Source organism: Maniola jurtina, chromosome 19, assembly GCF_905333055.1.
Source record: "Maniola jurtina chromosome 19, ilManJurt1.1, whole genome shotgun sequence".
NCBI classification, from domain to species: domain Eukaryota; kingdom Metazoa; phylum Arthropoda; class Insecta; order Lepidoptera; family Nymphalidae; genus Maniola; species Maniola jurtina.
This window is the reverse complement of record NC_060047.1, coordinates 1,428,568-1,452,002: the sequence shown is the minus strand read 5'-3', so window position 1 is coordinate 1,452,002 and position 23,435 is coordinate 1,428,568. Positions and strand designations below refer to the sequence as shown.

At 37.0% G+C, this 23,435-nt stretch overlaps 1 protein-coding gene across 3 annotated transcripts in view; it reads left to right on the top strand.

Annotated features, from left to right (window-relative positions):
• Window positions 1-23,435, top strand: part of LOC123874726 (neurexin-1) — a 184,540-nt gene that overhangs the window by 10,757 nt on the left and 150,348 nt on the right. For all 3 annotated transcript variants that reach the window (XM_045920209.1, XM_045920208.1, XM_045920207.1), the window contains exons 2-3: window positions 2,350-2,747; window positions 3,398-3,531. In XM_045920209.1, coding sequence (XP_045776165.1) covers window positions 2,400-2,747; window positions 3,398-3,531 — 482 coding nt within the window. In that variant the 5' untranslated portion in view covers window positions 2,350-2,399. The remainder of the gene's footprint in view (window positions 1-2,349; window positions 2,748-3,397; window positions 3,532-23,435) is intronic.

Sequence of the window (23,435 nt, the reverse complement as noted above, 5' to 3'; positions counted from 1 at the left end):
TGTCAAGATCGTATCGGTGTGACCTATGCGGCCATTTGCGGGATGCTGCGATGCTACTGGGCTATGTAGCATTAGGGTTGTCACCTCGTAAACGCTAATAAAGTTCTTTTCTACGGTACAAAAATATAGTGCAATAATAAAATTAAATATAAACTCCACGTTCAAAAATTCAAACCCCCGTTTTACCTCTTTAGGGGTTGAAGTTTTAAAATACTTTCTTAGCGGATGTTTACGTCATAATAGAAAGAAAGAAAGAAAAAAAAAAGAAATAGTTTATCTGCATGCCAAACAGCCCAATCGGTCAGCTCAGTCGGTTCAACGTACAGCTCTGCCTACTGGAAAGGCAAAAGGTTTAAGGAAAGAAAAAGTTCACTGACGAAGATCAGTCAGTCAGCATTTTCTTTTCTTAAACTACCGCGGTAGGGTCTCAGAAACGCGCGAAAACTGACAAGTTGAAAATTAAAATCAACATATTTTTAGGTTGCATTCAAACACGAAATTAGTGCTCCTCATAATTTAACAATTCGATCCGTTTTGTTACACGTAAACTTGTTTCTTGAACAATGAAAATATAAGACCTATAAAGCATTTTTACATACTTTATTGCTCTCATGGAGCAGTGCGTTGGCTCGAAATTTTGTGCAATACTTTATTACAAAGTAAGGGTGGCAGCCCTAGATATCGGTATACGGTCTATAACTTGGTCGCAATCTCCGGCGTGTTATGTAAATGTAACGTTAGATGTTTATTAGGCAGAATAAGTACATGTTTAATTGAGAAGATAGATCATCATCATCATCATCTCAATCAATAGCCAGCCCACTACCTACTGAGCATAATCCTCTCAGAACTTAGGGTTAGGCCAATTTTTTTTTGTGATGTAACCACAAATTCACGGTTGTTAAATTTTTCTCCTTAAGTATGCTATAAGACCTACCGTACCTATCTGCCAAATTTCATGATTCTACCCACATTCTACCCTTTTCGGGAAGTATCCTATAGGTTTCTTTACAGACACGACAGACGGGACAGATGGACAGACGGACAGACGAACAGACGAACAGATGGAGAGACAGACAGACAATAAAGTGATCCTATAAAGGTTCCGTTTTCCCTTTTGAGGCACGGAACCCTGAAAACCACCCATAAAAAACTATCCAAAAGTTTGTCCGTCACAGTAACTACACCCTTTGTCCTTCCTGATTACCGCGGCCGCACTCTTCCGTTCCGTTTCCGTTCTCGTCCTAGATTCTTCCGCATCGCCTTTTGTCTGTATGAGTGGCTTTTACCTGCAAACCACTTGTATGGGAACGTTTGTTTTTTATTTTCGCATAGTTTTCATTTTTTTTTAATTACAATGATGCTGGGCCACTATTGTGTACAACTATTCCAAACGTGTCGATAGCTTTAATAGTTACTGAAACAATCAACAGCTGTGACTGATAGACAGAGAAAGTCGCACCATTAGGGTTCTATTTTTACCATTTTGTTACGGAACCCTAAAAACCACCCATAAAAAACTATCCAAAGTTTGTCCGTCACAGTAACTACACCCTTTGTCCTTCCTGATTACCGCGGCCGCACTCTTCCGTTCTGTTTTCCGTTCTCGTCCTAGATTCTTCCGCATCGCCTTTTGTCTGTATGAGTGGCTTTTACCTGCAAACCACTTGCATGGTTTGTTTTTTACTTTTTCGCAACTCGGCATCTTGTTGCGTCATTGTTCCCGACTTGGCAACTTCACTTGAGTTGCATTTTTGTTTTCTCGTTAATCATCTTCAGTGAAAAAACAATACAAGTGTCTGAAGAGGCTTTTAGGTCGAGGAGTGTTCATTGAACAATAATAAAATTAATAGTTTATTTTTTGCTAGTAAATATTTAATTATTTAACAACAAGATTTTAATAAACCGGTCAAGAGCGAGTCTAGCCTCGCTCGTTTAGGGTACCGTAATAATAAAATTATGAACATCATATTATGGGTGTATGAAATATTTCTTTTTCGAGCTAGAACGTCGCAATAAATCGTGATAGAAAATCTCAAAAATGAACGTTTTGGTCACAGCTTACAAACTTTATCACAAATCGTTGTTTTCAGTATTTGTTGTTTAAATACAGTATATGGTACATAATGGACGATGTTGTGGGGATCATCTAGTTATAAATAAATATCACTTGCTTTAACATCGCGAGGAAACCTGCATGCCTGAGAAGTTCTCCATAATGTTCTCAAAAGTATCTATAGAAGTCAACCAATCCGTACTGCGGGGTAATTTTGCCTATACCCTTTTCATCCTAGAAAGTGACCTGTGCTCAGTAGTAGGCCAGCGACTAACCTAGTCTGTTTGTTCCAGGCACCGCCGGAGATGAGACGCAAACGGTCGCTGTCATCGGGCGTCGCTTGATGACGTCACCCGTCGTCGCCATGGCGGACCACGTCCGAACGATGCGCTACATCCTCTTCACCCTCCTGTCCCTCTCCCTCAACAAAAACCTGGCCTTCGTCCTCGACAAACAGAACCCTTACTCCCAATTCCGGAAATGGAACGCCGGTTTAAACGGGACATTGGAACTTGAGTTCAAAACCGATCAGCCGAACGGTTTACTTTTGTATACGGACGATGGGACTTACGACTTTTTTGAGTTGAAACTAGTGAACGGTGCGTTGCGTTTGCGGTATAATTTGGGGGGTGGCGCTCAGATCATTACGGTGGGGAGCAATTTGAATGACGGACACTGGCACAAAGTTCAGGTGAGTTGGTTATTTATTGGACGATTAGTTTGATTTGTTTCTTGGCCTTCAATTTGGTTTTTAGTTACCTAATTTCCACTTGGTAATAGTTTGCTGATGAGTGGTGATAGCCTAGTGGTTAAAACTTAAGAGGTCGGCTTAGTGTTCGGAGGGTCGTGGGTTCGATTCCAGGCACGCCCTTCTATCTTTTGAAATAGAATGAAATGAATTTATTAAATTCATGTATTCTAGTCAAGGACTCTGCCATCGGTTCGGAAAGGAGATTCTACTGAAAAGAGCCGGTAAGAAACTTAGCAGTTTCTCTTTTCTCAAAAAACCAAATGATACAATACTCGTAGATATGAAATATGCAACACAGCAATGTGATTTTAAATTACCATGCAATCTTGTCATTTTAATTTTTCGGAACTCGCTTTAACGGTGAAGGGAAACATGGTGAGGAAACCTGCATGGATGGGAGTTCTCCATAATGTTCTCAAAGGTGTGTGACGTCTGCAAAATGCAAATCCGCATTGGGCCAACGTGGTAGACTATGGCCTAACCCTTCTCATTCTAAGAGGAGACCCAGCGATTGGCTGATCATGATGATGATCTAGGATGCTTGATCTAAAACCAGCTGGTACTGGTACTGATCCATACAACTTTGTCAGGTGGCCCGCCGAGACGAGCAGACCTCGCTGTCAGTGGATGGGATCACCCAGAACAAAACCTCGCGAGGCAAGGAGTTCGTCTTTGGGAAGTTCAATACCAACTCCGATGTCTTCGTGGGAGGAATACCGCCGTCGTGAGTACTTTAGATTATATTTTTTTACTGATAGATCGAAAATATCGTCATATGATATGAAGTATATCATATGGCATGAATGAGAAAGAAAGAAGATAGAAAAAACTGATTTTTTGAAAGCTGTGCCACTCATTACCAGTTATACATACGGCCTACGGGTAAGGTCATCCCAGCGCCTCTAATACTTGATATGTAACCTCTAATAAACTGTTCTGTGTTGCACAACCCGAAGAAATTGGTCCCAACTCAGCATAAATGCTGTATGCTGTACATAAAAAATGAGAGCTGGTTTTTGCTGGAATCCCAATTTGGATGGCGCCACGGAATTCTTGGTACATGTTTAGTTTTTGTGCTGTTATATAATTTTTTTAAATAGGAAATAAACCGTGTTACTCAAAGAGAAAGAAGATGTCTTTTCTAAGTACGTACTAGGGCTGAGATTTATGGAGCGCGCTTTGATTTTGCTGGGACTTAGATACAGTTAAAACGAGACAGATTTATGCCAGTGATATAACCAGCGGATATAACGCTGTCTTGTTTTAATAGTGTCGTAAGTCTGAAGTCTGAACGAAGTCAAAGTATGCTCTCCTCAGCCTAGGACGCCGAGGGTCCGTCGTTCCATGCCGCTAATAGGTGCCAGACCTTACGAAGTTTTATTTGTAGTACCAGGTTCAGAGTTGCAACGTTTTCACTTCTTTCAGATTATTTTCAGATTAAATTATTATTTATTGGCAAGTATATTTTTCAAAAAGACCCGTCGTTTTGGTAGCCAAAAACCAAACTAAAAACTTTACAAGCCGCTTAGTCGTTCGGCTTTGTACTCGTCTTATTTACTACGACATCCCAACCCTTAGTGAAACTGCCGAGTAAAAACGTCCGCTATTTTGGAGCTAAATCGCAAAGGGAAAGCGGTACATTCCAACCATGCTCGCTCTTGTGCCACATTTTTTGCTGCAATCTATGTTGAGATAGGGGTGCCACAGAAATATTTATGCATGACATTTACTACACTATGCGCTGTGTGTTTTTCATACAAAAACAATAAAGAAGAATGAAATTAGTGGTGTAACCATGTACCATGTTTTAAAAGAAAAAAAAATCTCAAACAAAATGTGCCCTAGTCCCTAAGTACCTTAAGTTTACAAGAAACTGTAATTTAATAAATAAAAATATGCTATACCTGGTTAAAAATCTACTGTTTACTAAACATTACACCGATTGCGAGCAATTTACCTACTCTTATCTGTTGAAAACTTCTGTTCTCCATATCCGAAGATATTCATCAGATCTTCACAAAGCTAAAATTGGACCACCTCTGAAGTAAGTATGACCTACCAAACAAATTTTTTTTAATCAAAATCGGTTCATATTTGGAGGAGAAATCGCGTAACAAACATACAAAAAAATATACAGTCCAATTGATAACCTGCTCCTTTTTTTGAAGTCGGTTGAAAACTAAAAGCATTAAAACGAACAATCAGAAAAGAATAATAAAATTAGTGGAAACGCAATTTGTTGTGATCTAATTGATGTTTGCACTTTCAAATGGCAACCATGTACCATGTTCCAAAAGAAATTAAATCTCAAAAGCTTTGTGGTTTGAGCTGGAGCCAACAATTGTAACGTGTAAAATTATTTTTTTGTAATTTTGGATACTAAAAAAACAAAATGTACCTTAAAGAATTTGCAATTTAACAAGTGTGACCTAAAAATTTATGACACACCCAACAATTCAGGGTTACAGTAACTAGAAAAGAGCTGAGAACTTTTAAACGGCTGAATCAATTTTTTTAGATTATAGCTAAGAACACTCTCGATCAAGCCACCTTTCAAGCAAAAAAAACTAAATTAAAATCGGTTCATTCGTTTAGGCGCTACGATGCCACAGACAGATACACAGATACACAGACACACAGATACACAGATACACACGTCTAACTTATAACACCCCTCTTTTTGGGTCGGGAGTTAAAAAGACTCGTTACACTAATCCGAGATCAGACAAAACGAATTGTAACTACTTGTCACGTAATTTGTAGCGCTTCATTAATCGGTATCCATGTCCACTCGGCAATCGATCAACTTTCTTCGAGACCTACCTACCTATGCCTGTACTGAGTAAGGTTTCTCTGACTCACGGATATTGTATCAGTGAAGACTATAAGCACAGTCTAAACAGCGAAATTCGAATAAGCTTTTCGTTATTACTCAATCAATTTCTTTTTAACCCCCGACCCAAAAAGAGGGGTGTTAGAAGTTTGACGTGTGTGTTAGAAGTCTGTGTATCTGTCTGTGGCATCGTAGCTCCTTAACTAATCAACTGATTTTAATTTAGTTTTTTTTTGTTTGAAAGGTTTGATCGAGAGTGTTCTTAGCAGCTATAATCCAAGAAAATCGGTTCAGCCGTTTGATAGTTATCAGCTATTTTCTAGTTACTGTAACCTTCACTTTTCGCGGGTGTTATAAATTTTTAATTTACACTTGTAAATTCGACAAGTGGACAGTTGAAATTTTAGAACAGAATAGAATACTTACAATATGTTTCATACAAATTTATCGGATACATTAAACACAATATTTTGGCTCATTTTTTGCGCAACGGATCAGCCTGGCTGTCCAGCGCGGAAATGCAGCCAGTATTCTTGGCACCATTCCACGCGGGCAGATTTGTATAGTAATTAGATAAGGCTAGCTTTAAGTTTTGTTGTAATATTTTCATTAAAGTATAATAATAAATTATGAAAATATTGTAGGTAAGTATATTTACATATCTATCGTCTAAAATATGTCGTGCCAATGAAAAGGCCCGAACTCTAAATGTAGTGGATACAAAATGTGACCGTCACATCGCTGTTATTCTTATTATTTGAGAAGAAACCGAATAAAGACAGCTAAGGAAAGAAAATATTGAGTAATGGGTGCACTCAATCCTTATGTAAAGATATAGCTTGGAAATATTTCAGAACTTAATGAAAAGTGACGAAATTAGGTTTTTTTTTGGGCGTAAAGGACTGGCAAGACATTCGACAATTCTAGTCGGCGCCAACACAAAAGGGTGAATTGATGTAAAATGTTCTGCCACTGGAACATCCTATACAAGTGTAAATTAAAAATTTTCAACACCCCCGACAAATCATTTTCAAATAAATAATTATGTATAATGTATATCTAGGCAACGTCCATCTTGACAGCTTGACATTATTTTGTCAATTGACACTTGAATATTATGAACCTAAGGGTTATCTTACCTTTTTTTCTACAAGAAAACTAGAAAATAGCTGATAACTTTTAAACGGCTGAACCAATTTTTTTGGATTATAGCTAAGAACACTCTCGATCAAGCCACCTTTCAAACAAAAAAAAGTAAATTAAAATCGGTTCATTCGTTTAGGCGCTAAGATGCCACAGACAGATACACAGATACACAGATACACAGACACACAGATACACACGTCAAACTTATAACACCCCTCTTTTTGGGTCGGGGGTTAAAAAATCCGGACCCGACAGCCGTCAAGTGCGAACTGGCTATAAGGGGTAGTATGGGTAGAGCACGTCTAGAAAATCCTATTGCCTACGCGTGATCTGGTACTGAGAATGCGTAGGCGATATCTGATACTCTCGATTCTCGTTACGATGTTGGTTCAACGATAATGTTTAACTTTATTCTGCTCCCAGGATTCTTGCCACCCACTCGTTTGTCAATACCTAATAAACCCACATATATATCTAGTATTAAGTATACTTTAATTTTAATAAGTATAATAATAGCTAGGTTGCACTACATATTTATAAAAGAAAAAGGTGACTGATCCGCCTGATATCTATCAACGCACAGCTCAAACTACTGGACGGATCGGGCTGTTTGGCATGCAAATAGCTATGGTAATGTAGACATCCACTATGAAAGGATTTTTGAAAATTCAATCCGTAAGGGGGTAAAATAGGGATTTGAAACTTGTGTAGTCCACACGGATGAAGTCGCTAACATAAGCTAGTATTATAGTATAAGGGAGATTCCTTCTGCCGGAAATTGAATCGGGAACCTCACTATAATACCACATTTCATACCATTGTGCCAAGGAGGTCGTCATTTTTACCAGACATTTCACCGCGTTTAATAGCCTCATCGAGTGACAGAAGGGCTGACTCATTTTTTGCGCAACGGATCAGCCTGGCTGTCCAGCGCGGAAATGCAGCCAGTATTCTTGGCACCATGTCACGCGGGCATGACTTGTATAGCAATTAGATAAGGCTAGCTTTAAGTTTTATTGTAATAATATTTTCTTTATTAAAAAAAGTTATTTAGATAAAAAAAAGGTCGTCATAATTAGTATACATCTTTCGTACATAAAACATTTCTTCGAATCCCACCTGCTGAAAGTTATGTTTAACTATGCATCTGGAGAATTATAACCGGGCAGTAAAACACAAAGTTTCCCGGCTAATAGTTCCCCAGTGAATCTCTGGTTCACATCTCCACGCCAGTTTTAACTTTTATGTTAACTAAGTTTTTGTTATGCTAATTTTTAACGCCTACTCGAGGACTAACTTTAGGGCCGAATAAAATCTTCTAAAAATTGCTTATGCGCTAAAAATCTCAGATTTTTTATTATTTTAGATACCGTTTACGCATAGATTCATCCAACAAAGATCCAACAAAGTAAGAGTGAAAAATTTTTTTGGTTTACCTTATCAAGTGATGCAGATAATACTTTAAAATCATACTAGTAGTTTTTTTAGACAATTAAAGAAAAGCTATAGGTACATACGTCTATAATAATAATATAATTTTATTACCCATTGACTTAGACTTCTACTCTCAGATTTTAATGGTAATAACCGGAACCGAGTCTTCGAGGCACGTAGGTAAAAAGAAACGGTCAAGTGTGAGCCAGACACTGGTCATGTGTGAATGAAGGGTTCCTTATCATCACACAAGATTTTTTTGAAATCTTGTGTGATGGTACGGGTTTCAACTCTCTACCTATTAAAAAAAAAAATTAAGTAGTAAGTTTATTAAGTAGGTAGGTACTATATTTTGGGTAAGGTCTGACGAAATCACAAACACAATCTTGATGATAAATTATTACACTTTTATTTCATATTTAAATTTATTAACTTTTACATTTGTGTCAAATAAATGTTGTTCCTCTTACGTTAGTATATTTTCGAATGTCGTCGTTTTAAAACCACTCTTACAGGTAACCTCTCCACGTTTATTAGCCACTCCCCTTTTTATCTTATCGTTATCGGCCAATCCAAATTGTACAATGAATAAACTTAGTGACTAATATACAAATCATCAAGCTCGTTTAACAAATCATCTAAGTAATAAAGATGTTTTCATCTTATATATTGATTACAAATATTATCCTTTATTATGCTACAATTCATCAACTAGAAACTATAAGAATTTTATATACAGTACGTTTATCGATCAGATGTTGAACAACTTCAGCCAATCAATGACGCCTTCTAATATGATGTTATGATTTGTTATGATTTGAGTGGCGCCAACTATCTAATCAGTAACTTCTACACGTTTATAGATAATTAATATGGGCCAAGCTTACAGCTCGGCCATCCTGTTTTAAGCGAGTCTCATCGCTTTTTAAAAAAAAAAAATTAAAACTTAAGTAACATGTAAACTTCACAACCAAAATGACAAAGACTTAGTTCAACAAAACAAAAAAAAAATTAAGATAGTAATTAATTAAATTAATATTCTTGCTAACCTTAACTAGAAGGAATATACAGTTTTATTGATACATTGGTATTGATTATGATTGCAACTTAATTTTAGAGCACTCGCAGCAACCCTTTCCATCCGATATAATTAGAAAATAGCAGACAAACTTAATTCAATTCCAAACTATTTACCCTCGCAACTTTACCTGCCAGTCTACAGTAGCACTCAAATTTAGCCTTTAATCTAAAATTCATTTTTCTGTTCTCTTCCGCTAATATTAAAATAAAAAGATGCAGACACTCTAAATTTATAAATAATTTTTCAAAAATCATAAAGATATCAAAAATTGCGAGACCAGTAGCAACTAAAGGAGGCCTCCATTTAATCAAAGAAGGTAGGTACATGCATAAAGTCCGAAGTATCAATTATAACTCACAAGCCAATATTTTACAGGAACACTCAATAGAGATTTGGGGATGAGCATGTAAAACTAATTACTAAAAACTACTTTAAAGGGTTTCAAGTATCTCAAAATAAATTGTTAAAAGTTCTGTTCCAACTAGACTCTCCTTCCCACTAAAGAATTATATAAGAAAACTGATGAACTATATTATATAAGTCAATTATACAAATTCAAAATATGTCTATTTGTTAGGAAAATACTATTAAAGTCCGTACATACACGCATCACTTTAAAGCTAAATCTCATAAATATGGTACACAAAACGAACATACCTATTATGCTACAATTACATAAAGCTAGGACTAATTATGGTATGTAAACTACCTAGCTCTACTACATAATGTACTTGCCGAAACTCATACTGGAGGAAAAATCTTTTACAAAGTTTAAAGTTTAATCAAATAGTGTCAAACACCATAGATATCTTAGCCAGATGTAGGTATAGTTTGTTAACGAATATAACGTGTTTTGACTTTTTATATTATTGTATAGTCACCATACCTTTAAAGATTATGTTTTCTTCTATATTTATATTTAGAATCGGGAGCGATTCTTAATATGAATATGTGTAAGTGAACTTCTTGTCCTTTTGATAAAATAAACTCTCTAAACTTAAAGTTAATCGCCGCCAGTTCTCGATTTAAATCACAAAACATTTTCATACACTTTCAACGCAATAGTTTTACGCACATATTTTCTTCTTCCCTTCTTATTGGAAAATCGCGGATTCCGAGCCTTGGCGCGTCTCTCTTCTACCGGGATACATATATGATTGTCCTTATTTCCCTCCAGATCCAAATTTTTAATGACCCCTATCCTAGGGTCCTTTCCCTCCAGATCCAAATTTTTAATGACCCTTATCCTAGGGTCCACCTCCTTCCTCCTATAGGACTTTTTGTCCATAGCCCGTAACCTCGGGGCTTTTCCATCCTTTCCTTCCTTGGGACTTTGTGTCCCTGACCCATACCTAGTTTTGGGTCTTCTTTTCCCTCATTTGTTCATTTCCAACATCCTTGGATCCTGCAAACATAAAACACTTTGAGTAGACCGTTCATTTAATTTTGTTTCATAAGCATCCATCATAATACAATCCGACCTAAGAGAAGTAATTTTACTTGGTAACCTAGAAAACCTATTATCATTATTATAATTTAGTTTTCTCCAGTTCCGTACCCCTCGAAGGGTGCCTACGAGACCCTATTTTCTAAACCTCTGCTCTCCGTCCGTCTGTCCGTCTGCACGTGCGTCACGGCCCGAACCGCGAACGGCGTATCGTGAACCGTGATAGATAGAGAGTTGAAAGGAACGTGATTACGGATGTATGAAAATCCTATGCCTGGTTGCTTCCAATTCAAACTTTTTCTTTTAATGCAGATTACGCTTCCCATATTTCTTACAATTACCTATTGTTTTTTTTTTCTAGCAAAATCCACATTCTGAAGTACTAATGGACAATGTTAAACAAACGCCAGGGTACAGTAGTTGCGTCACTTGTGCCTCTTAACCATATTCAAATTCAAATTCAAATTCAAAATGTTTTTATTCAATTAGACTTTTACAAGTTCTTTCGAATCGTCAAAAGCATCTACCACTGGTTCGGAATGCCTTTCCTACCGAGAAGAACCAGCAAGAAACTCGGCGGTTGCTCTTTTCAATGATTTGATATACAATATTATGCCATGTATACAAGCAATTGAAGTCCTGCGCATTGCTGGAGCGAATCGAAGTTCAAATCCACGCTTTTTTATCATTTACATAATCTTCGATAGTATAATATGCTTTTCTCAGGAGCATATTTTTAATAGATTTTTTGAACCTGTGTAAAGGCAAGTCCAAAATTGACTGAGGAATTTTGTTATAGAAGATTATACCCATTCCCACAAATGACTTTTGGACCTTCCTGAGACGGAGCGTAGGAGTCGCAAGCCTGTTACGGTGTCTAGTCAGCCTGTTGTGTAGATCGCCAACCCTCTTGTAACTAAGAATATTTTGTCTTACAAAAATTATGTTGTTGTAAATATATTGAGAGGCTACGGTAAGGATACCTATTTCCTTAAATTTTTCTCGAAGTGGTTTTCATATAATATCTACATGCAAAAAGAATCTTTGATTTATAATTTCACACGATACTTATATATTTTATTTTAGCCATAATATGCACCATATGGCGTACTTTGTCGTTTCGAGTAACATAAGCAGAACTACCAAATTCGACCCTGGGAACGACACAGTCGCGACTCGCCGCCGAATGATACCTATTAGTTTATCATTAATTCCTTTTCATAGAGAAAAGCGATATCAACATAATAGCAGGAAAAAAAATGAAATAAATATTCCGTTCGATACATCTCTATTCTCTACGACATCAAGATCTCTATCACAAGCTGATCGATCATAAAGATTAGAAGAAAGTAGGTACCTTATACATTATTTTATATGTTAATCGTAATGACCCGCATCTGTTCGATTTCCCTTTATTCGTTTCGTAAAAGATTCATCCTCGTACGTCCATCATCATCATCATCGTCATCTACATCGTACCCTAGTAAGCACCACACGTACTGTCCTCAGCCTTCCTCATTCAACCCCTGGTTCCTATTGATACAAACCACTAAACCCCCCCCCCCATCAAATGTGTACCTATCTACATCCATCCATCATACCCAAATGCCGTGCTGGTTGATGTGATGAGCGACAAAGTGTTAACCTCTTCAATACGTCATGGAACTGTAGGAATAGCCATGGAAGACCTCCAAACCGAACGTTGATATTTTGTGTAAGTGGTCCCACGAGTCAAAAAAAAATATTCTTGTCCATAAAGGAACAAGCCACGATTCTTCTATCGGAACTTAAATATTCCAATCACTGCATGCATTCCAACTAATCAGTTTGCTACTGTATATTTGAAGTTGATAATAAATAAATTCCTATGATAATTCGATTTTTGGTGCATCAACCAGCTTCACCTATTATGTAAAATTAAATGTATATATATTTTTTTTTAATTACCGGCTGTACATTTTAAACTAACCTAAGCAAAATATACTTTCTTACTAATAACTTAATCTTAAAAATTTTCAAGAGGATCCTTCCGCCTCAAATTAACTCAATGATAAAAATGAACAGGAAACTTTAAATGTTGTAAAATCCAGCCAATGCTTCGTACCTTGCTTTATTAATCCAATAGGTACTTCTTTGGATTTTGTCAAAACAAAATACTTTTACTTGTTGAGTGTATAATAAATAAATAATGTAATAAATCAATTAACTGTTAAAGCTAATAACTTTTACAGAAAGCGAACCTCATGATATCTCTTATGAGTTTTAAGCGTAAAATTACCACGCCGAAAACAAAACATGAGCTGACAGTATTCTTATTTGATATACGTAATCCAGTAATACTATATCTATCTACATAATTCGTAAATATGTATGTATAGTTTGTAAGTTACTATTTCACTTTATGCTGTTTCAATGCTTTAAGTTATTATTTTTATCTTTGTCTCATTTTTTTTAGTTTAGCCTCATTCTATTTTTAAACTTACTATTTCGCTATAATATTTACAAGTAACCTCATCGAAGACTACACGGTCTTCTGATAACCCAACAAGCATTTATCCAACAGCTATCGCTTTCACCCGAACGGGGGTTCCCTGAAATATACTGAGATAACAATACCTAGTTGACACATGGATGTACAAGAGCGGCAACAAACTATGACCCCCTCTAGTCATAACTATCTTTATGATTGTAACATTTCAAACAGTGAAAGTATGTATAAACGATTTCGTCCATAGGACATGCGCTCTAAAGAATGTTAATATAATTATCAGCAACTAAAAGCTTGAAGAAACTAATAGGTACAACTTGTCTTTGAAGTATGAAAATATGCACATTTATCAAGTATACCAGTTCATCAAACATTAAAGTACGCATTTATAAAATGATAACTCATTTATTAATCAAGATAACTACCTGTTTATCAAACCTACCCTACCAAATATAAATAACTACTCACCAAATGTAATACTTTATAACTTAAGTAAAAATATGAAACAAATGTGCATCAACCACATACATACACTCTTCAAATTCATCCATTTATCAAAATGTTATATAATATAACCATTCACCAAATCCATTATATACTTAGTTCATTAAATAGTTTAGTCAAACTTTACTCCACTTGCCACGATTGCAAATTTTCAAACCAACCAGTTTAAACCACTGTGCCTCCAAAATAATCAGCCGCAAACATTGCAGCTCATCTCACTTGATAATGCATCCCTCCCTCAGAAAAACAGGCATTAGGAATGTCTTTCCAAGACGCGCGAGAGACAGCCACCGTGGCTTTTCGCGAGATTTAATCCAAATTGAACTAATGCCTAAATAAACAATTTAATTAGAGGGCGATTGCTTTTGCAACCTCTAACCGTCCAATCAAACACCGAAAGTATTCAATAATCCGAGACGTAAATAAAAACCCGTCAGAACACCGTATTTATAAAAAAAAAGACAAGAAAAAGATTCCTCCTCGCAATAGATCGCGTGACATCTAACAAGTGAATTATCGACTTTATTACACAACTTATCCTCAACATGTTTTACATCATTTCCTACAATTGAAATCTTTCTATTTTAAATACCCTAACTACAACTTCATAATCCAACCAAAAATCACACTAGATTTATCCCTCGGTCCCACATCTTTAATGCTCTTTTTTTTTTCTGTTTGGGTAACTAAAACAAAAAAATATATATACTCATGTTATAAAACGTTGTCAAAGCTTTCCTGAACGCGCTAAATAAGCAAAAACATAAAATCAGGCGAAATGCCAGACCAGCCGAAAAACCTTCAATGCTTAATCAGCCTAAAAAAAAAATTATGATCAATATTCATATTATTATCATGAGATACTACCGGCGCTCCTAAGCGAAATTTATAAGGCACCGCATTTCGATTTTATCAAACAGACTGATCAATTTCGAGAGCACAACAAACGTGGTTTCCTGAGAGTTTCGTTAACTAAATGCATATCGAAACTGAACTATCGCGAAGCGAGTCAAGCGAGCGTGAATTTTTTTTTAAAATATATTTCTGGGATAATGTCATGCCACAAACGCGAGCGTAGTGCAAAGATATTTGCCTAAAATTTCTTTCGTACAACAAAGAAAATAGTATTTTGGTAGTAGGTACTTATTATCGCGCCCTGCCCTAAGGGCAGTACTGTAGGTATATTACCATTAAAAAAAACTTACTCTAATTTTAATAGAACATTTGCCAGGAATTTAACCCGCCAAGCGATGTTAATCCAATAAAAACAAAATCATATTGCATTTAAATGCGGCAGTACACAGTTAATTGCGTGAATACAGGTAAAAAAAAAACCCCCGCTGCTCATATACTATACCTACCTACTACTCGTAGTACTCAAATTATTGTGCCAGTATTAAAAGTAAATTAGCTGTTATCTAGCGTGGTAGACTACGGCCTAAACCCTTCTCATTCTGTGAGGAGACACTTGTTGCTCAGTAGTGGGCCGGCCATGGGTTGTTCATGGTGAGCTGTTGTCAACAAAGTTATGTTTGAAACTCAAACATTACGCGTTTCAAGTGGTAAAAATAGATAAATGAAAACATTTCTCCTCACTTTTGTAAAAAAAACACTTATTTATGCACCCCGTATTTAAAACTATCTGACTACCTACCTACCATAATTTTAAATTTAGTTAAAGAATAACCAGATAAGATAAACCTACTTTTACACCCATTTTAGGATTTATATTTCTCAAAATGCTCAATTTATTAACCCTGGTCACTATTACTTTATTACAACGGATCACCTTCATTTTTATCAATTAACATTTTATATCCCCAATCATTTAGTAACCATTACAAGTAGAGACGGATTATTTCACTGGCAGGCGTAAAACGAAAAGCTATTTCATGTAACTTTTTCTACCTTATCCCAAAGCGGTTTACAAAAAATAATAATTTCACAAAACAACATTCAAGATGCCCAATGAGTGCTGTGTGATAATATCGCGTCACTGTGTGCTAGAAAAAGGAAAACATCTATCTATACAATGAATGCAGCAAACGATTGAACCTAAATCCAGAAATTCACCTTCCGTAAAACAAAACCACTATGTGAAAATAAATCCCTATCGTAACTCTTAACCAAACTAATTCGGCACACGATTACAAGTGTGAAGATTGAAATACCACGTTCCGTGAGATATTCACCTGTGAAATCATTTAATGAGAAATAAAACCCCGGCAGGACATAGTAGATACATTCTGAAAACTATTTAAAAGTAACAATAACGCCCATCATTAAGTAAACCACACTTTTTATATTGTTTAACACTATGTTCACTATCTATTCCATTGTACCCACGATACAGGATAACCTAGTGCGGGTACCACCAGACACAGGAAAATTGTACAAGACTGTATTTTGTAAATAAACATTTTTCATTTTTCATTGTAAAATAAGCCTTCTAAATACCTCAACGTTATTTAAACCACAATTTGAAGGTCGATCGCATTTGTATAACCAATATACAAGATGAATTATAAAAATGTGGGTAATTCTAGGTATCATAACGTTATATAATTTCCATTCCAACTCGGAGCAAAGCTTTTTAACAAAATGATAACTAAATGTAGAACAAACAAAACGAAAACCCACACAAATAAAAAAAAAAAAAAAAAAAAAATTACCATTAATAGGTATCAATAAAAATAAAATCATGGAAAGATCCTACCCGTTTATCCAGAAATCCTTTGATGCCATGACTAGGTACTTTGATATATTGAGGCCCAAATATTGGCCTTGTGCTCCAAAATGTCTGTGGTCTACTAGACCTCCACTTCTTTCTCGTTCCTCTGTATATTTCCACTTGTTTCTCTGAGTCGTGAGCGTGACAAGAAAATATTATATTTTCTTGATGTCCCTCTTCTGACCTTTTGGGTAAGGTCTGACGAAATCACAAACACAATCTTGATGATAAATTATTACACTTTTATTTCATATTTAAATTTATTAACTTTTACATTTGTGTCAAATAAATGTTGTTCCTCTTACGTTAGTATATTTTCGAATGTCGTCGTTTTAAAACCACTCTTACAGGTAACCTCTCCACGTTTATTAGCCACTCCCCTTTTTATCTTATCGTTATCGGCCAATCCAAATTGTACAATGAATAAACTTAGTGACTAATATACAAATCATCAAGCTCGTTTAACAAATCATCTAAGTAATAAAGATGTTTTCATCTTATATATTGATTACAAATATTATCCTTTATTATGCTACAATTCATCAACTAGAAACTATAAGAATTTTATATACAGTACGTTTATCGATCAGATGTTGAACAACTTCAGCCAATCAATGACGCCTTCTAATATGATGTTATGATTTGTTATGATTTGAGTGGCGCCAACTATCTAATCAGTAACTTCTACACGTTTATAGATAATTAATATGGGCCAAGCTTACATATATGAGATACAGAACGCTGACAGAGAGATGGATGGACAGATGTATAGCCAGACGGATAGAGGCATAATAATGCATTGGTTCCTTTCGGGTACGAAACCCAAAAAGGCCAAGTTTACTGTTTAAATTTACTCAAGTCATTAACTGGATGGGTGGCTAACATTGGCCACCCATCCAGTTACTGACTTAAGTAAATTAATATTCACTGTCGCAACTAGGCAACACATCGCTCTAATGTATATTTGCGATGATTCGGCTTAATGTGAATGTAGTACAGGAGCTAACGAGCATTTTTGCGCGCAGCACGTTCACTGCATTAGTGAGCCTCGTAACTCACAGTTGCAGCGACTGGGGGATATTTATATGCCACATGTCGCGCCGCTACACAGCGTTACCTGCACACCGACTTTACATTATGTTACCTGACTTGGCATTATGATTTGCGTTTTTAACCCCCGACCCAAAAAGAGGGGTGTTATAAGTTTGACGTGTGTATCTGTGTATCTGTCTGTGGCATCGTAGCGCCTAAACGAATGAACCGATTTTAATTTAGTTTTTTTTGTTTGAAAGGTGGCTTGATCGAGAGTGTTCTTAGCTATCATCCAAGAAAATCGGTTCAGCCGTTTGAAAAATATCAGCTTTTTTCTAGTTACTGTAACCTTCACTTGTCGGGGGTGTTATAAATTTTTAATTTACACTTGTTATTATGAAACTAGATAAGTGTAGTGTGGGGATCCAGCACGATGGAACGACGATGTAGAAACTGACGGAAAGGCTGAGCTATTGCCGTAACCAGGTGGGGAAGAGGGGTAAGGGGTAAAAACCCCTCGTAACTCTCATGAATAGAATAGGATAGGATAGGATAGAATAGAAAAGAATAGAATAGATTTTTATTCAAGTAGACTTTTACAAGTGCTTTTGAATCGTCTAAATAATTTACCACTGGTTCCTACCGAGGAGAACCAGTGACTGCGAAATATTTATATGCCGTCATTACTATGATTATTCTTTGATTGTATTCAGGTACATAATATGTAGTACTATTTCAATACCTACGCTATCATGTGTCTATTAAAAATGGAACCTTATTGGTTTGCGTTAAGAAACAAATTCTTTCAACCTAACAGTTTTTACCAATCTCAAAATCACCAAACGCGCTTAAAGAAGTTTTTACGATAGTCATAACTCATAAGGCAACATTTTCTTGGCAGTCTTTCAAAAGGTGGCATTATCAAACTAGGAGTTTTAATCCCTGGGTTAAAGTGATACCAAGTTAATAAAGGAAGCAATCGAAAAAACAATGCGACTCTAAAATGCATAGAAAACGCCATAACAGTGATAAGGCGAGGCTAAAGAGCTCTCGGAGCGCTCTCGAGGATGCTGCAGCTTCCTATGAAAGGAAGCGAAATGGGTCGTGTATGCACTCCCACAGTACGGCGCTTTGACACCCACGCGCCACGAACAAACCGGATTTTAAGCATTGAATTATTATGTAAGCCCGCGACTTTGTTTGTGTGGATGTAGGTTTAATGAAACCCCCGTGGGTACTCTTTGATTTTCCGAGATAAAAAGTAGCCTATGTGTTAATCCAGGGTATAATCTATTTCCATTTCATATTTCAGTCAAACCCGTCCAGTAGATTTTGCGTCAAAGAGCAACGAACATACACACCAATTCTAAATCTGGTCTGATGGAATTCTTCGACTGTAATTATTATTTACCACCCTACCGGTAAACTGTTCTGGTACGATGCTGTGAAGAAACCAAAGGGGTATGGGTTTAATAAAAACTGCCATACCCCTTCCAGGTTAGCCTGCTTCCATCTAAGACTGCATTACCACTTACCACCAGGTGAAATTACAGTCAAGGGCTATAAGTTATACCTGAGTAAAAATATAAATGGAAATAGGTTAATTTTTTCCGAAAAATCAAAGTGTCCTGATGGATTTTTTTAACTTATATCACACGATAAAATCAAGTGAATAAACTAGAAGCTTTTACAAGTGCTTTTAGCCAAGTGAAATTACCACTGGTCCGGAATGATTTTCCTACCGAGAAGAGCCAGCGAGAAACTGAGAAAGCTTCGCAGAAAAGCTACGTGCTACTCAGAATGGAAAACTTTCATTATAATAATCTATGAGCCTTCATCTTCTTAGTACCGCCCACACGTCGGTGACATTAGTTACATACGTGAGGTGAGGCTGCGATGCAAAGTATTCTGTTCCTCCCCTCACAGTAACTAGGTTACTGAGGTTCGCAATTTCAGTACGTATTTTATCTTACACATTCTGGTGATAAAAGCTTTATAGATTCTGTAAACAATTTTGTAGTTCCTGCCAAACTTTTGCTGCAGTTATTTAAAACTGCTTTTTAGACGACTATCCAAAAAAGGAGTGGAATGTTTTGAGTGTGTGTTGCTTTATTCTGCCATAACATTTAAATATGCACATGTATATTTAATTATGTATTTAAATTGTATATTGAATAGCATTGTATATTTTGCTATAATCCGCCAACAGAAAAAATCTGTATGGTCAAACATGCAGTTACAAGCTAAGCACCGCTTACCTCCCCAACCAAGCAATAAAGCCAAGCTCCCAAGCAAGCACTGCCACCACCACTCACATGAAGATGAACTTCCGCAAAGTAACGCCTGATTCTATCCAATATGTATATTGAATACTTGAAAAGAGCAACCGCCGAGTTTCTTGCTGGTTCTTCTCGGTAGGAACGGCATTCCGAACCAGTGGTAGATTATTTTGACGATTCATAAGCACTTGTAAAAGTTTCATCATCATCATCATCATCAGCCTGTGGACGTCCACTGTTGGACATAGGCCTTCCCTATAGAGCGCTACCACACCCGGTCCTCAGCCTTCCTCATCCAGCCACTTCCCGCCAGCCGCTTTATATCGTCGGTCCATCGTGCTGGAGGGCGTCCCACACTACGTTTGCTTAAACGCGGTCTCCACTCAAGGACTTTCCGGCTCCAACGGCCATCGCCTCTACGACAGGCATGGCCTGCCCACTGCCACTTCAGCTTGCTAATAGTAAAAGTTGTAAAAGTTTAATTGAATAAAAATACTTTGAATTTGAATTTGAAAATATCTGAATGGATTTGGGGTATCGTTAAAATTATATATCATCATGATTTTGTAATTTTTTTGATAATACTGCTGCACTGGACAGCCAGGTTGATCCCTTGCGGAAAAAAATGAGTCATTTAATTCAGATGAGATTTTTTCCAATTTTTTTTTGGATTTCATTTTGTCCCCTACACCTACCGTTAGCTGAGGCGGCTAAATGACTAGTAGTTAAAACTACAAATACCTTTTAGTTGTCCCCTGGTGGAAAATAAACGTATTTTTCAAATCCTCCGGGCCGCGTCAGCTACGGCGTAGCTGTGAGCTACGAGCCACACTGCTACGAAAGTGCTACGTACGGCGGATTTTTGTTACAACCTAATTAATAGTTTTGTCTTTGGTTTTGTCTGATTTTTGTTTGACCGACTTTGTATAAAAGAGACTGAATACTACATACTTTTATGGCGTTTTTTGTGTGTTGTAAGTTCGCAAGTTGTTTGTGGGGATGAGTGTAGTATTTTTATTTAAATTGAAACTTTGAAAGTGCAAGCGTCGAGTTTCTTGCTGACTTTTCTCGGTATGAAAGGCGTTCCGAACCAGTGATGCATTTGACGATTCGAAAGTGATTGTAAATGTTTATTTGAAGAAACATATTTCTATTATTTCTATTTCTATCTTAGTAGGTAAAGTAGTGCATTAGATAGACGACGTCATACTGACCAAAGAATATCCTACTCTCTAACGAAAGATACTGAGTCGCAGAGAGCTGCTAGATTCGGAAGTTATAAGATCGTGGCAGGTCCAGCGTACTTGCGTAACTAGAGGTCAGTGTTTACACAGAATTCGTCTTTTCGCTTTCGCTTCGCTTTAAAAGTGTCGAATTGAAAATCTCGTTTTTTGTAGTCTGCTAAAATCAACAATTATTTACGGACTCTGGCTTCCCTTTGAAAAGAAAGAAGTTAATTTTTCAAACAAATTGAAGTAACTTCCGTTTGAAATTCAAGAAGCTCGCAATACCTACTTATTGGAGCTGACTCAGTTCGCAGTTGGCGGTAGTATTAATGAAGACGCGAGAGAGCGGTGAACAAAAATCCAACAATTTATTTTTCTTTGTAGAAGCAAATATACAGATACGACAAAGCGAAAAAAGTCAAAAAGTTAAGGCTATTTGGCAAAACCGCTCCGTCATCAACCGATGACGATGACTAAAGCAAAAGATTCACGTCCAAAGGTCCACGTACATTCACAAAGATGTAGACGTCTATGCTGAACATATGTCTCTTAAAAGGACTTCCACAAGCCACGGTCTTGTGTGAATCCAGTAGCTCTCTGCGACTCGTTGTCTATCCAGCTATGGAGAGTCTGTCGATGCTGTGCTTCATGGTGCGAAGTCGCCACTCGATCACCTTCAGTGTTGGGACCCCAACATCTATCAGTTTTTCGAACTATGTGCAGTGCCCATTGCTACTTTAGCTTCGCAACCCGTTGAGTTATGTTACTCTGATTCCCCAATGGATCTTCTCATTTCTGATTTGATCACGTATAGGGAAACTCAAAAGCTCTCCATCGCCCGCTGACCGCTTTCTTATGATGCTCATAATCAGCGACCGTGTCTCGGATTCATGTCATTACTGGCAATACGCGCTGTTCGAAGACTTTGGTTTTTAAGAATTGAGGGAGATAGCCGCTCTACGTTTAGGTAAATATCTATGTTAGTTCGTTATGCTACTCGAAGGGCGGCGGGCACAAAGGGGAGAGTGTTTCTTGAGACTGGCTCTCGGCAATTCTTTACAAGTTTATTAATAATACCTACTCGGATGACATCGGGTGGCTCTATACCAGAGAGCCTATACCTTAAATTACTTAGGACCGATTTTTCAATCGTTAAATAACTTTTATCTGAGGAATAAATCTGACAGATTTCCTAGTCAATACCTCAAATATATTCCTCAGATATAAGTTATTTGACGATTGAAAAAGCGGCCCTTAGAAGAATTTCAACTCTGACTAACACAGCTGACTAATAGACAACGCACAGCTTTAACCGGAGGGTCTCGAACGTAACGTTCTCCCTTTATCATCTTAATTACTCGACTACGGCAAAGCCGGTTACGATTTTAGCAGTCTATGTATGTATGTATGTATGTGTGTATCCAGATTCTGTGTGTTTCGCCGTAGCGCCTAAACTACTGGGCCGATTTTGATGAATGAGGCGTCAATTGATTCATTGCAAAGGTCCGGGTTACGTAGGCTATAATATTTTAAACGAAAAAATTGACCTAACGGATGTTACATCAAAAAAAGTGGGGGTCTACAAATTTTTTTTTGCTATTGTATTCAGTGGGATGTCAAATAAAAGAGGAGAAAATTCTAAGTTTATAAATATGAATTTAGTACATTGTTAAAATACACCGAGTGACAGAAAAACAATTTTTCCATATCTATCGCTATCTATAGGAAGGTCGCGGGTAGTAGTCGGGGCTTAGTGCTGTTTAACTTCACCTTGTCGTTTTAATTTATAGGTCATAGTCTGATTTCTCAGTCCATCTAAGTGGCTGACCGGAGTAAATCAAGTTGCGTTTGCCGGACTTCATTATAGGTTAAGATCAGGTAGTACAAAGTGTTTGCACGATTTGTCCTTTATAAAACAGTCCCATGAAAACTTTAGAAGGTTTAGACTTTATTTTATGAAGAGAATAGTGATAAAACAAAGGAAAAAAGTTTTGAGGCTTTAGGTTTTCCATTCCATTCCCGTATGCCCGATTCAAAAGCACTTGTAAAGTTTACTTGAATAAAAATATATTCTATTCTATGCGTCTTTTGCTGGACATAGACCTTTCGTCACCAAACACGGTCCTCCACCTTCCTCATCCACCTGCTCCCAGCCACCTTCTTCAGGTCATCAGTCCAGCGGGCTGGAAGCCGTCCCACACTGCACTTACCGGTACGCGGTGTCCACTCCAGAACACGTCTGCCCCATCGGCCGTTATTTCTGCGACAGACATGACCTGCTCATTGCAAATTCAGCTTGCTAATCCTTTCTTTCACTTTCACTTACACTTTCATTCGTGATGACGAATTACCAACCTTAAAACGTTCAGCACATTTCTCGAATAAATGAAATGTCATAAAATGTGCCTATTCAAAGTAGTCGTCATA